Source organism: Medicago sativa, chromosome 4, assembly GCF_051527215.1.
Source record: "Medicago sativa cultivar Bolivia chromosome 4, Bolivia_mono, whole genome shotgun sequence".
Taxonomy (NCBI): domain Eukaryota; kingdom Viridiplantae; phylum Streptophyta; class Magnoliopsida; order Fabales; family Fabaceae; genus Medicago; species Medicago sativa.
The window spans coordinates 77,051,344-77,066,926 of NC_140752.1; the positions used below are offsets into that span (position 1 = coordinate 77,051,344).

Sequence of the window (15,583 nt, forward strand, 5' to 3'; positions counted from 1 at the left end):
TAATCTTAACATCATCATATAACATCAAATAATAGTCTCCAACAATCATCACATAACATCAATATTAATCACAAATGTCACCACATTTCATCAAACATTATTTATAAGCATCAACACCTAATATCAAATATAATCATAAGCATCATCATGTAATTTCACATAAGTATTATTATCAAAACATAGCATTACCGAAAACAACTTCATAATCAAATTCATAATCAACTTCATATATCAACATAATTATAACTCACGTAACATCTTATCATAAATCATTCGAATTCATTCATCATAGCACTTCATTAATAACTTAACAACTTGACATCTCAACATCTTAACAACTTCGATTGGACTATGCAACTTCTACTTCTCAAATCATCTTAAATCATCTTAGACATCTTCATTATGCATGTGGTACCACCAGGGCATTAAGCCCTCTTCTCTAAGGTCATAAAGGACCTGTCGGGCATTGAGCCCCCATCTCTAAGGTCATAAAGGACCTGTCGGGCATTAAGCCCCCATCTCTGACTATGCAACGACACAACTCTAATGCAACGACATAACTTTCGTACAACTTAGACAACTTCATGAACATCTATGACATCCTAACATCTTGACATCTTGACAACATAACATCTTAACAACTTGATGACTTCATAACGACTCGACGACTTAACAACTCTTATCATCTTAACGTCTTAACATCTTAACATCTTAGCATCTTGACAACATATGGATCACATAAATAATTCATGTCATATCATAATATAACAATATCAAATGATAATAAACAACATCTTAAAATATCATATTCATCAATCATAAACAACTTCATATAACATTGTATTTAAACATCAATAATAATTCACTATGTATCTTTGTAAAAACATAATAAATTATCCACAACATATTTTCATGTCAAACCAAAGCTACTGGAAAGATATCACAAATATCAATAACTTTCATGTTTACAACAAGGATCAATTCAAAACAGAAACATATGAACAAAACGCAAAAACATGAAATAGAGAATGTTGTCACTGTACAATTTCGCTAAGACCTCCCTGTAGTATTTTCATCATAACTCAAAGACCAAACATTATTTTTCACGTCAAACCAAAGTCACTAGAAAGCTAACAAAATTATCTAAAACTTTCATGTTTACTCCTAAGACCAATTCTGTACCTATCAATACCAGTTTTCATTTTAAATTCGGAAAAGTTGTGCTGAAAGTCCATAAAAATTCACGGTGACCTACGTGCAGTAATTTGACCATAACTCGAGTTCTATAAATCGTTTTGACGTGAGACCAATGACATTAGAAAGCTAACCTCCATACCTACAACTTTCGTGTTTACACCTAAGACCAATTCTGCACCGATCAATACCAGTTTTAATATCAAAATTCGGGCAGAATGCAGATTTTCTTCAAGTTTCACATAATCTCATGGTGCTAACCTCAAAACTGATTCTAATTATCATCCTAATGATTATGTAAGGTTTGTACACAATTTCTACATCAATTCAACAAGTTTTCATCATCTAATCATCAAATCTCTCTCAAAACCCTAATTCTCAAATTCTCACAAATTCTCCCCAACTTGTTAGATGTAATCTAATGATTTAACAACTTAATATTAATGCAAGATAGTCTCACCCTCACCTTAGATTAATTCCTGAATCAGCAGCAGCGTTCTTCTTTCCTAAGGTTTTCTCTTCTTCTCTTGACTTTTCTCTTCTCTTCTCTTCTTTCTTGTTCTCCTCTTTTCCAAAAAGCGGTTTTTGGTAAACTCTTTCTAACCTAAACTTCTCTATTTATAATACTAAAATATTCTTCCCAAATCTATTTAGGCCCAACAACTTATTCTTCTTTCTATTCTAACCTCCAATTTTACTCACACTAATAATCCTCATATTCTAATAAATAATATTTCTCTACTAAATATATAATAATACACCAAATAACAAATATATATCTATAACAATTAACAAATATATTATGCTAGTAAATACCAACATATAACATAACAAAATATCGCTCAACAAAATATATTAACTAAATTATAAAAAGACATCTAATCTCAACAAATCATATATCCCTCATATACATCATATGAATATATAAATATATTCTAAAACTAATTAAAATAATTAAATAAAAAGGAGGGCGTTACATGGATCGTTTATGTGTTGGCAGACGATTCATACGTCATTCTCGGGTATCCCAGTCATCTTGTTGATTGACATGGGACTGTGTGGACTCGAAAGAGTCATCAATGCTTGTTGTCGTTGTTGCAGGGAGTTGATGGTACGTGATCCGATTCGTGTTGACGATCGATTCATTCGCCAAACTTTAGACAGGTGCTTAATTGTTAGAATTGTTTAGGGTTGTACCGACTGTATGGATCATTTTTTGTTTTTGCCCGTTAGGGTTGTTAACTGGGTCAGGTTTTATGCCCCCCCCCCCCCCCAATTTTTATGTAATTTTTCCTTTTTTTAATAATATATATGAGCAATTGACAAGAGAGGAGAGTATTGTTCCAGCCTAGTTGGACACTATTCTTTTTGATGTCATTTTGCTCTTGGCTTATCAAAAAAACAAAAATCTATGCATTTTTAATCAATATATATATATATATATATATATATATATATATATATATATATATATATATTCTCATCTTAGCTTATGCATATGTTTTAATAGTATAACAAAATTATAGTGCTGGTAAAAAGGTAAATTCTTTTATATTTTATAATATTAATTAGTATTTTAACTTTTAAAAATTACAAATTTCGGGGTATTATAAGTGGTAGAGAGACCTTGTTGCTACGATCCACTGAGATTCAAACCTTATCACTTTGATATAACCCCTAAAAAAATGTCAAATTTATTGAGTTGGACTATTTATTAGTTTGGTTTAGTTTTAATCGGATTATAGAGAAAATATTACAAAAGAAGGGCTAAACATTAAAATTCGCCTACGACATGGGTTCATACCGACAAATGAGTTTGATTTAGAAATCTCGACACTTCAATTTGACTTCGGTCAATTTGTCAACGAGTCCTTTGCCTTTAAGCTCAAGTGATAATACTTTTTGGATGCGTCGTCGCTTGAAATACATGATAATATTGTAACATTAATTTAACAAGCAAGTCATTGCACTACGACAAGGTGAAAGCAGTCATGGGCAAAGCAGTCAAATGGCGAAGAGGAAGAACTACAACAATTATTAGTTAGCTGAAGGGCAAGACGTCGTCAAATACCCACACAGGAAACTCCCGAACCCCAACAGATAAATCTTACACGTCATTATCGGTATCTTTCATGTGGCACATGATCATCGTCAAGTACGTCATTTTTTTTTATTTCTATGTAATTTGTTCTTTAATTATTATATAATTATAATTTCATTTTATATATTTCAAGTTAATTTTTAATCCATCTTTTACCCAACTCCGCCCCCACCCCCAACTCCCAAAAAAAAAGAAAAGAAAAAAGTGGATGGATCAACTTCGCTATTTCAAATAGCAAAGTCCATTGTTCATACCTCGTTCTTCTAAACAGCACAGTTGAGTCATGATGTTAAAAGTAGAGTATTTTGAGATATTTTTTCAAACATTGTGATTTTTAATTCTAATTTATGTATTTCAAATTAATTTTTACTCCATATTTTACCCCCCCACCCCCCCCCCCCCCCCCCCCCCCAAAAAAAAAAAGGAAACTAAAGGAAAAATAGGGTGGACCAACCTCGCTATTTCAAATAATGAGATCCACAATTCATACCTCGATGTTCTAAACAATACAGTTGAGCCATGATTTTAAAAATAGAGTATTTTGAGATATTTTTTCAAAGGGAGGTATATTGTGATTTTTTTAAAGTAGGTTATTCCAAAAAAAAAAAAAAGAGTTATTACAATCATAGTAATATTCACACTAAAATAAAACATAAAAATAAAATAATCCTCCCAATGGAGCATCATTTTAGTTCTTGACAACATCAGTCCATTTTGATGATCTTAATCTCTAAACAGAAGTTGAATTATTCCAAAATGACCGACATTTTGTCAATGTGAATTTGAATTTTGGTAGTAAAGAAGAGCACGTGTTGTAATGTATGTAATTCACCTCACTATAGTATTTTCAACTTCAAATAGTGTGTGAATGTGGTGGTTAAATATCTATGAATGCATACATACAATATCCACGTTTCTGCTGAGTTTTGTCTTGTCCTCACTGCTCAATCGTAGACTTTAACTGTAGTGGCTTGAATATTGTATTCAGAAAAATCACTCAACAGTACAGTAGAATTTCTGAAACATGAAAACAACTTATCATGCACGCGAATGAACCAAAACAACCTCATTGTCAAGAATATCAATGATTTCAACCTCAAATTAATAGGATAAACATTTTGACTTGTTTTCTTGGATATAACCTAAAAGCAGCAAGACACCGACGAATTATGAATGAAATCTTACCCAACGTTTCTTTACATATTATACAATCAATCTCTGACTTGAAAATTGAAATAATGCTTTTCTTGTTAAAAACTAGCTGGAAAGGTTACCCCATTACCCCATTTCTTAGGTGATGTGTTTCACCTTGTAGAGTAGAATTTGAGTGGTTGGTGTCCCAATAGAGGGGAATAAATGAATAATTAGAAAAAGCTAAAAGCTATGACAGTAAATAATGGGTCCCAAGTGCTACATATTCTGGGGTTGAATGACAAATTAAATTCCTATCTGTTACTCCCTCCGTCCCGGTATAATTGACCTACTTTGGTTTTTCACACAGATTAAGAAAAGTGTATAAATGAAGGGAAAAGTGGAATATATTGTATTGAGAATGATAAAAGTAGTATTATTTAGTGTTATATTGTATTGGGAATGATGAAAGTTGTATTGAAAATTGAAATGGGTCAGTTATTTTGGGACACTTTTTTTTAGAAAATGGGTCAGTTATTCCGGGACGGAGGGAGTAGCGATTTTGGATCAAAAACAAAAGTTGAGTTGGACATGTGATGTGTGAGCACCATAGTAGAATATAGTCATTCATTGCGTGCATTCACATAGTTAGAAGATTAGCAATTGTTCGATCCACATTAAACAGCCTAGATCTCAAGCTCGATAATTTTGGTGTTGCACGATTCACATAGTTAGAAGATTAGCAATTGTCTAGTCGAGATGAAACAATATAGATTACAAGCACGGTGATTTCAGTTTAAATCAAAATCAACTTTTTTCTTTTTACCGTTTAATCTCGGTCGGATGGTCATGGACCGTTTAAGTGTGTGAATGTGTTCAATCAATGAACAAAAAATCTGGATTCTTAGTGATGGTGGCCATCACAACAAAAGAAAAAAATGAAAAGTGACCTAAGAGATATAACAAATAAGCAAGCACCCATGTACCCATGTGATGATTCCATGGTTTTATTCCCCATTCTCACCAACATGTGACCATCATCCATCCCCCTCTATTTGTAAACCACATAAACCTTTTTTCCAAGTCATTTTTGTGGGACCCACTAGACCTCACCATGTTTCCTCACATGTGCATTTATTTTCCTTTTTATTCAAAGACGTTTCAAACCCGTGCAACCCTGCTGTATTCTCTGTTTTGTTCTTGCTCAAATTTCATAGTCATTGACTATAACTGCTATTCACCTACATGCTAACAATAATGGCCCATATCAGATAGCCTTTTCCATTGGAATACAGTGTCTCTAGTTTCTAGCATAATTTATTCATTTATTATGTACATTTGATCTGTCTGTTATTATTCAAAGATTCTAATTGGATTCAACCCATATCTGCATAACATTATTTATCAGTACACTGCATCAATATGAATAATTGAAACAAATAGACTACTTCATCATTGAATTTGTGTACATCGATCAATTTCGTTATTGAATTTTTTGAAATAGTCAAATAGTCTCTCAATTTGCTCACTATTAAGTGTTTTTTACACGTTGATGTGTCCATTTACATCACTTTCACGTTTTTACCGTAAAACAAATTCCAATAGCAAACTTCAAACTAAACCTTGCATACGCGGGAGGTGACATGGACAGATGCATTAGCCATAATGTTGCAAGTCATTGCGTCTAATATCGGGACATGATCGAGGGATATAATTGAATTAAATTGAGAGACAAATATGGTTTTTTAAAAAAAATTCAAAGGCGAAGTTGTCGAATCCATGTAAATTCAAGGAGAAAATGGCTTATTCGCTAAATAAAAGCAACAATTATATGTACCCTTCTACATAAGTTCAACGTTATATTTTATCTTTATCTTTTCATTTTACATCATCGACCTATCATATCAGGAAAAGTATTATAGACATTTTCTTTATAACATTTTTATTGGATGAAATCTACGTGGCTTTCACCTTTTAAAAATGAATCTCACATAAGATAGTGAGACTTACACGAATTTCACTCAATAAAAAAAATGTAACTAGTATATATCTAACCCTATCGCTCTCTCTAATCTCTTTCTATCTCAATAGGATGTTCACCTAACATAAAATCGAGTTTAGTCGTGGTGAGATGAGTGCGGGAAAGAACAACGTTCAAATTGATGTATAAAGCATAAAGACTACAGAAAAAAGATAAAGAAAAGTATCTTTCTTCTTTGGTGAGAAGGAGCAGCCATGAATAAGAGTCCCCAACATAATGATTATTCAAAATGATGTTCCTTGGAAGTCAAAAACACTTGTGTCCATTGAGCTTTCAGAAACGTGTACTTCACCAAATGGCAGTGCAGTGAATGTTTTCTTCCAAACCAATCACCACAAGATTCTCACATGCAAACCAAATTCCCGAAACTCACCCACCTTCCAATAACATTTACAGAACCTAAAATATAAACTCTAATCAAACATTACATTTTATAATAACAATAATAAATCTTACTACATACAAACAAGAAAAATGAATGAAATACAGAAATTCAGTTCTATTTATTTACCAGTCTAAATAAAATAAAAAGATTCTAAGCTTCCTTAACTTCACAAATCTATGTCCATTTTTTTCCTCTATTTTGTATTCAAATCTAAATAAATTTTTCACTAATGAATTACATTACAAATTCTGAGAGATTAATACAATAATGAAAAGAAAAAGAAAAAATCAGTCAAAATGTCTGCATGCAAAATCATCAGAATTTCCAACGGAATCCTGAGGCCACGAATCCCGAAGAAGCTTCAGCAACAGCTGCGCCTTCCTCTTCGCTCTCTCAGTACAATCACTCTGCACCAGAAGTAAAAGCTGAGTCAGCACCCCCGCCGCAACCGCTTCTCGTTGACACCGTTCCGATTCCGAACACAGCGCCATTAGCGCACCGGCGGCGTACTCCGTCGCACGATCCGATATCTTTAATATTATCTTCACAAGCATCGGTACCGTGAGAGCATGACCGGCGAACGCCGCGCAACCAGCCGGAACTCGGCATAACAACTCCACTGTTGCTAATGCTCTCTCAGCATCACACTTCTCGAAATCAGCAAGCCGGTCAATAAGTACCACTGGTGCACCGGCGGAAACTGCACGGTGGCGCGTTTGTTTCACCAAACATAGCGCGAATAAAGCTTTGATTCCTATCTTCAACGCACGTGGATATGAGATCGGATTCTTCAATATCTCAACAACACCGTCGTAGATCCCGTCAACATTACTCACCTGAAGACGAATCTCCGGCGAGTGAGTTCCAGCGACGATGATTTCAATAAGCGCGGCTGAGTTGACTCGAACATCGAAGGAATCATGTGAAAGAAGGCTTGTAAGATAGTTAATCTTATCTGAATCGGAAGCGAGTGAAGTACATTCTGACTCGCTGAGTGGAAAAAGAACTATTAAAGCGAGTGACTCATTTTTTAACTCGTCTGAACCGTTGTTAAAAAGAATAGGTAATACAATATTCCGAACGTTGAGAGAGGATATAAGAGAACGGTTATAATCCGAGTCACGAGTTAACGATCTGAGTCGCCGGAGCGAGTTGAGACGTAGTTGAGTAGGGGCAGAATGGGAAGATATTTGGTTAAGTAAAGAACGAACCAGAGCAACATCTGCGGGTTGTTTGGGTGTTGGAATCCGCTGAACTCCAAACGCGCGGTTGGAAACGCACCAATCTTGGATTAAACGGCGGAGGGTGTGATTTGGTATGAAGGTGAAATCTGTGAGATTGGTCCGGGTTACCGGACACGTCGTGTTACCGGTGTTAACCCACGACTCGATGCTATTTCGGTCGTAGGTTTGACCGGTAGAGACAGTCACCGGGTCTCGCATGAGTTCGAGCGAGATTGGACATCTGAAGTGGTAAGGAATTTGAACCCCTAAATCTAATGGTTCTAAACGGCCACGCATTTTTTTTTTGGTTATGGGACAGAAGAGGAATGAGGTTTTATAATAGGAGAGTGAGTACTAGTATAGTACGAGAAAATATAATAATGCTAAATGTGAAGGCTCTGAAAATTCTCTTTAGCTAAGTTGTGTGTGTGCTTTCTCTTATATGAGATGAAACAGAGGAACATACCCAACAGGAACAGAGAGAGGGACCAACCCTTAACTCTCTGCCATGCCCCCTGACTCGTTTATTGCCCCCTCCCACACGTGTGGTGTGTGGTGGCATGGCATCTAACTTGGAATCTAACCCTGGTTGGGGAATTCAATCACAGACAAAGGATTGGTCAAATGAAATATGCTTATTATGGGTCCCACTATTATTTTCCTGCCTAAAATCTTACTCCTGTGTACATCAACTAATTACGTCTTGTCCTCCATTTCATTTTTTTACTTTATTTGTTACTAGTATTTTTTGGGGTCACTTTGCACTGCACATTGCTCCCTCTTTTTTTTCCATTCTTTTCTCTATTATGTCTCTTTCATCTTTCTTTGCATTCATGGCCTTTTTGTTCTCTTTACTTTTTTTATCTTAGACTAGTCTTAGACTCTGCTTTTGTTGTTTTGCAAATCGAGGTGAAAGAAAGCTTTGAACTGTTTCATTGCAACTCTTTGTGTGTAGTGAAAGGTATGTACAGGAGATGGATCAATGTATATGATTATTTGATGGTTCATTGCAAAGTTATTGACTAAACCATTGTTTATTTGCATAACCTGATTAATCATCTTGTCAAAGCTTTTATAATTAAAAAGGAAAAGGTAGGAAAGCCTTTTATACAATTTATAATCAATTGCAATGGATATATGAATGCCACTTGAAAAAAATATGATGAAATTATCACACTGTTATGAATTAAATGATATTTGATGTCAAAATCTCTCCCAAGCCGAATACACTTGTAAGCTCAAGAAGTTGGTTTATTGAAGATATAATATAAGTTGAATGAATAATTTAAACATCCATTGCCTTTTTGGTGGCATCTTGAAGCATATGGAGTGTACTAAGCATATGATTCTTGGCATATATTCTATCAAAACAAATGATTCTTGGCATACATGGATATGCCACACAAAAAAAAGAAGCATACATAGACTTGATAATTTGATAGCTGCTGCTCACACATACAGAGACTTGATAATTTGATAGTATTAATTAACTACACGACGGATCCAAGAATTTTGAATAGTGGGGCACTGTATATTTACACACACCATTTTATATTTAAGAATCTGACTTCATAAATATAAAATAATATATATTACATGAAACTTATAGAGTAGATAAAATCTAAGCATATTTTTCATTATTTGGTAGTTTGTTTGGTTAGAGGAATTCCTTCTTTTATTAATTAGAGATATCTTAAGTGCATAATGCAATTTAGGTAATGTAATGTTTAAAAATTTGAACATCGATAATTTTTTTAAGAATCTGACTTCATAAATATAAAATGGGAAATGTTAACGAGTGCCCCCGGGGCACTCTTTAAGAGCCTAGAATAGTAACTTTTTATGAAAACTTGTGTATTTAATACATTGGAAATTGAACTGTTTGACTTTTTTAAAGAATAACTTTCTAATTTAGCATGCTTAAAGAGTGCCCTGAGGGCACTCGTTAACAAGGATATTTTCCATTATTTGGTAGTTTGTTTGGTTAGAGGAATCAATGGAAATTGAAAAAAGAAATAATGGTATAGGACCATATATAGGGAGAGTTTGGATAATAGATGAAATTAAGAAAGGAGCATGAAATTAAGAAAGGAGCAGGTGCAAATAAGTTAGGGAATATGATTAGGTTTGAATCGTTTGGTAATGATGATGAGTCAAAGGTCAAAGATGAAGAAATTAGAAGGAAAGTGGGGGGTCCAGGTTGTCTAACCTCTTTATTGAGCAAAAAACAACTTTCGTGTGGATAACAATAACGGGTGCTTGCCATCCTTAGTAAAGTGGTCCTATCTGTGGACGTGGTTGGTTCAACAAGTGACACCTACGTTAGATATTCCTTCATTTTCAATTAACCTACTTGCATCCATAAATCACAAAAATACTGATGAATTTAGTCCACTTTAGTTCGAATCTTAAACACCCCATTCGTTCATATTTTTAAAGTGAATTTTTCTATTCATTAGATTACTTGATAAAAAAACAAAAACATATGATATAACATTTCTGAATTTTAAGAAATAAAGCTCGAGTTTTGTCGTGACAATGAGATCTTGGTTTTGGTATTTAATTAAATAAATTTTTGTTTGTATAAACCAAATAGTGGTTAATATATTGATTTTGTTATCTTGCTAATATCTCAAAATTTCAAAGTGTCGATGTCTATATAAATGGATGGGGTATAAACCAAATAGTGGTTAATATATTGATTTTGTTATCTTGCTAATATCTCAAAATTTCAAAGTGTCGATGTCTATATAAATGGATGGGGTATATGTATATCTTAAACAGTTTATGACCTGTATTTTCTTATAAAAATTCAACTTTGTTTGAATAGAACAGTGATTCCTTTGAAATTTATGTTGATGGTCCTTCGACCTCTCAACAACTAACTAGAAAATGTATATAGATAGATAAGCAAACGCATCAAAATTAAAGTCCAGTGTCATAACAACAGTTGGGTGAGATATTTGAACAATAGAATCTGTTTGGTTTCACGATAAGAAGAGTTAAAATTGATTCTGAAATTTTGAAATTGTCTTTTACATGTTTAGGTGTTTCTTTAGTATAATTGATTTTGAACCGTTAATTATAATTTAAAGGTAGAATTTGAAAGTTTTTAATTCAAGAGTTGATTTTTAATCTTCACTTTATTTTTCAACTCTGTTTTATATAAATGCATCCGAACATAAATCACATTACATTTAACTCATTAGTACTTGATGATGGAACACCGCGTGATACTTTTTGCTAGGTTTTTAATTATTTTCTTTGCATTTGAAGGCAAATAAGAGGTCATTTAAGGGACTTGTCAATAGTTTGAGGAATATTTTGTATTGTTTTCATTTAAGTCGTTGCGATTCAATTTTATCTTAAATCATGCACCTTCATAGATGTTTTGAGTCTTTTTAGTGAGAAATCATGTAAATCGGCAAAACAAAACATCACATGGAGAATCGAGGATAATATATGACGATTGAAGTTCAATCGTTTTTAGAAGGTCTTTGAAGACAATACAAGTTGAAGAAAATTCATTTCAAATTCCAAGGCATTTCAAGACGGGAGAACGCTCGAAAAAGAGAAGAAAATTGCAAAATTCAGAAAGGAACTACTGGCTCATGCGCCCCTGCACATGAACCATGCGCCCATGCGTATGAGGCAGCTTAGGCTACTGTCTCATGACCCCCTCCGCCTCATCCCATGCGCCTTGTGCATGCCTTACAGGCAGAAAGTGATGTTTGCTTGTTTTTAAAGTTGGATCGGTGGAAATAAAATCCAGATTTATTCTCTTAACCCCTAAGTAATGATGCACTATAAATAAAGACCATTGCACATTCTTTTATTCATTCAGAAATCTAGCAGTACAAGGCAAGGGTCAAGCATCAAAGCCTCACGGCAGAAGATATCCATCATCCTTTTGTTCTCGGGTTAATTATGTTTTTGGTCCCTACAAAATTGCAACCTTGTAAGTTTAGTCCTTACTTAATTTTAATAGCATTTTTAATCCTTACAAAAAAAATTTACTTATAATTTTAGTCCCTGCTAAAATAAATTTTGTTTAATTATCCTTAAACTCTTAAATTTTTTAACGATTCTTTTTATACAAGTTTAGAACACTATGAACGGTTCATTTACTAAAATCTATAATTTTTTAACATAAAATAAATTAAATATGAATTTTTTAAAACGACAAAAGTTTAAGATATAAGTAACAAAAATATGGACGTAGAAATCAAATTTTTGCGATATTTTTTTCCGAGGACCTTTTAATAACGTTCTTAACACGCCTGTAAAAAATTGTTGAAAAACTTAAGAGTTTAAGCATAAATTAAACAAATTTGGATTGAGTAAGGACTAATATTGAGTACAGAAATTTTTTGTAGGGATTAAAAATGCTATTAAAATTAAGTAAGGACTAAACTTACAAGGTCGCCATTTTGTAGGGACCAAAAACATAATTAACCTTTTGTTCTCTCTAGGGTATGTTTTTCTATTGTTTTGTAATGATGTCGGTTGGCATGCACAACTAAACCTCTTTGATTAGAGTTCCACGATGAACCCCTTCTTATTTGTTGAATTCAATTAATAAAGTTTTTTATTCAGTTTATGATTCAAGTGTATAATTTAATTTAATATGTATATGCCTGTTTATATACCATATATTAGACAAAGAATATTAGGAGTGACAACCCTAATTCCGTCCAAACAAGACAGTAGTAAATTGCTTAGTTTCTGAATTAAATTCATTTAATCAAATCTAAGTATGAATTCAGAGATATGACTCATCTTAAGGGAACGCCACAATTGTAATTGATTGTATTGCAACGATATTAAAATAAAACTTCCCCCGTTCTATCATAGGGTTATGTTATACTTTCTTAAATCCAAAGACAAGTCATAAACTAATAATCAATCGAGTTAATTCCAACAAAGACGAAAGGGGGTTCAACGATTCTCTAATCACCGTTAAACTTCTTAATCAAAACTCAATCTCGCATAGAGCAGGGCAATTAAAACCCCGTAAACCACTTCATCTCTTTTAAATTCATTTATTTCTAATAAATTCTACTATTTATCGAATTGAACGACAAACCTTGTGAACCTCTTTAATGCACTTGCCAGTTTCGTCCATCAATAACTAAAATCAATCTTTCCTTTAAAATACCAATTCACTTAAAATACATTCATGTCACTGCATAAACAATTAACAAGACATACACTTTTATTACCAAAAAAAAAAAAACAAGACATACACTTTGTTATATTCCACGCATTACACAATTTTTATTATTGAGTGACTTTCTGAATCTTGTGCATCACCTACGCATGATATTTTGTCTTACAGGATAATCTTTTGTTTCAAATACAAGCTACATAAAATACAAAAAATATCATTTATGTTTTTTGCTCAATAACATTACCCCTCATCTCATAGCTCTCTCTATTAATTAATACTCTCTCTGTTTCTATTTATTATTAATATATTTCTCTATTATTATAGATCACATAGATCAGTAATTAAATGAACTTAAAAAAAATTACTTATAATTAACAACATAAAGAGTATAAAAGTTAGAAGTTGTATAAAAATTCAATGTTGATGTTAGATTTTGAGTAGGAAAGCACGAGAATTAAAAAAATTGTTAATAGTAATAATTTTTTTTTTGAGGGAGTTAATAGTAATAAATTTGACTATAGATATTGTTTTACTACTTTACCTACTTTCCCTTTTTCGGATAGAAAATTGATTTACATTTTCATCATGATGTTTAGAGTTATTCGCACTTTCCTCTTCTTTGAGAAGTTTGAAATACATTGCTCTCTTATATTAAAATATACATTTTTGCTCTTGAGAAGTAAAAACGAGTAAATTACAATTCTTCTTAAGAGAGGCCCAAATTACAAACTTAACCATTAAAAATTCAATATGTATTAAACTTTAATCAACTTTAACAAAATTAAATACTTCTATGATATCTGCTAACTTGTGCCACCATTTACGAAAATATATTTTTTAATAATTTTAATATCAATAATAATTAAATTTGAATTTTTATAGTCAATTTAATGTTTTAGAATATACAATTCATTTTTCAATGCCCATATATTTACATGAGACCATCCACAACAGAGCACCCTAAATTGGGTGCTTACATTAAATTCGTATGTCCACATCACTCATTTTACCGTAATACTTAATAAGCACCAATTTTCTCCAACTCAGCACCTTAAAAGAAATTATTAAATAGGTATCACAAATAATTTTATATCATTACATTTCAACAAAATTTATTTATTTCATTAAGATTTATTAAATGGGACCCATGAAAAATTAAGAGAGAGAGGGTGCTTCCATAGCCACCCTTCTCCATAGGCACCCATGTATTATACTCCACAATGGGGGTGTCTATTTAATGTGGTGCTAAATAGGTGAAACACCCACCATTGTGGATGGTCTGAGTTGTAATTCTTTCTAATATGTGTTACATAAGAGATGAGGGGAGTGAATAATTTTAACAGGGGATTGATACTAAGTGAGAATAATTTATAAGAATGATATTAAGTGAAGGTGGTAATAAAAAAACAGACAAGAAAAATTCTCTAGAAGATCCAATATTAATAAGAGAAGATAGAGATACGATAAAGATAAAGGGAGAGGGAGAGAGAGAGAGATATGAGTAAGTGAATGAAAGAAGGGATGAAATAGAGAAATGTGAGAGCTACTAGAGACATGTGTTTTAAACTGAGCCATTACTCATTTTTTCAACGGGTCAGGTCACTCCAAGTCATTAGAGCTCACACAGACCATGACATAGACTTGTCGTAAATCCACTAAATTAAGATCGATAAAGATGATCTAGACCGTCCATAAAAATTAAAATGATATACTAAGGACTAATACTCCCTTCGACCTTAATTATAAGAAGAAGAAAAAAATATAACAAAAAAATGTATTTGGATTAAATTTTAAAACAATTACGTCAACTTTGTTTGACAAGTTTTTGTTTATAATTAAGGTCAGTTCAATTATATTCAAACCTAAGTAAGTTTAATAGTATTTACTTTTAGAGGTGTTGGATCGAATTTTTTAAGGAGAATGCTAATGAGTATCCTTTGAGCATTGATTAAAGTACTAAAATAAGTAACTTTACAAGAAAAATTTGTGTAATTATTGCTATGACAAGGGTAAAATCTTGCATTTCTAAAATAAATTTTTTGCTAATTGATTCATTAATCATTGTCTTTAAGGCACTGGTTAGAGGACACGGATCTTCTCCGGTCACTGGAGAGTTCAGTGGAATCCCAACTATTGATTTGGCTGACATGGGTTCATTAAAAAGCATAAAAGACCAATCAAATGGTCATGATTGAAACTGGACCTCCTCCGAGGTTAGAAAAACTCATAACTCATTTTTTATGCTTATTAGTAAGAATTTAAGGATTCAGTTGACTGAGACTCTATTGGATAAAATTTGCATAGAATCCCTAAAAATAAAACTTGCTTAGAAAGAAAT

General features: G+C 32.7%; 1 protein-coding gene across 1 annotated transcript; it reads right to left on the bottom strand.

Moving 5' to 3' along the window:
• Positions 1-6,874: 6,874 nt before the first annotated feature.
• On the bottom strand, positions 6,875-8,670 carry PUB26 (plant U-box 26). The gene has a single exon (XM_085703675.1). The coding sequence runs from the start codon at positions 8,370-8,372 to the stop codon at positions 7,140-7,142; it is 1,233 nt and encodes a 410-aa protein (XP_085559801.1). The 5' UTR covers positions 8,373-8,670; the 3' UTR covers positions 6,875-7,139.
• Positions 8,671-15,583: the final 6,913 nt, after the last annotated feature.

Bases quoted from the DNA above. Each gene is read 5' to 3' on its own strand.
- PUB26 (XM_085703675.1), bottom strand. From the start codon at position 8,372: ATGCGTGGCCGTTTAGAACCATTAGATTTAGGGGTTCAAATTCCTTAC.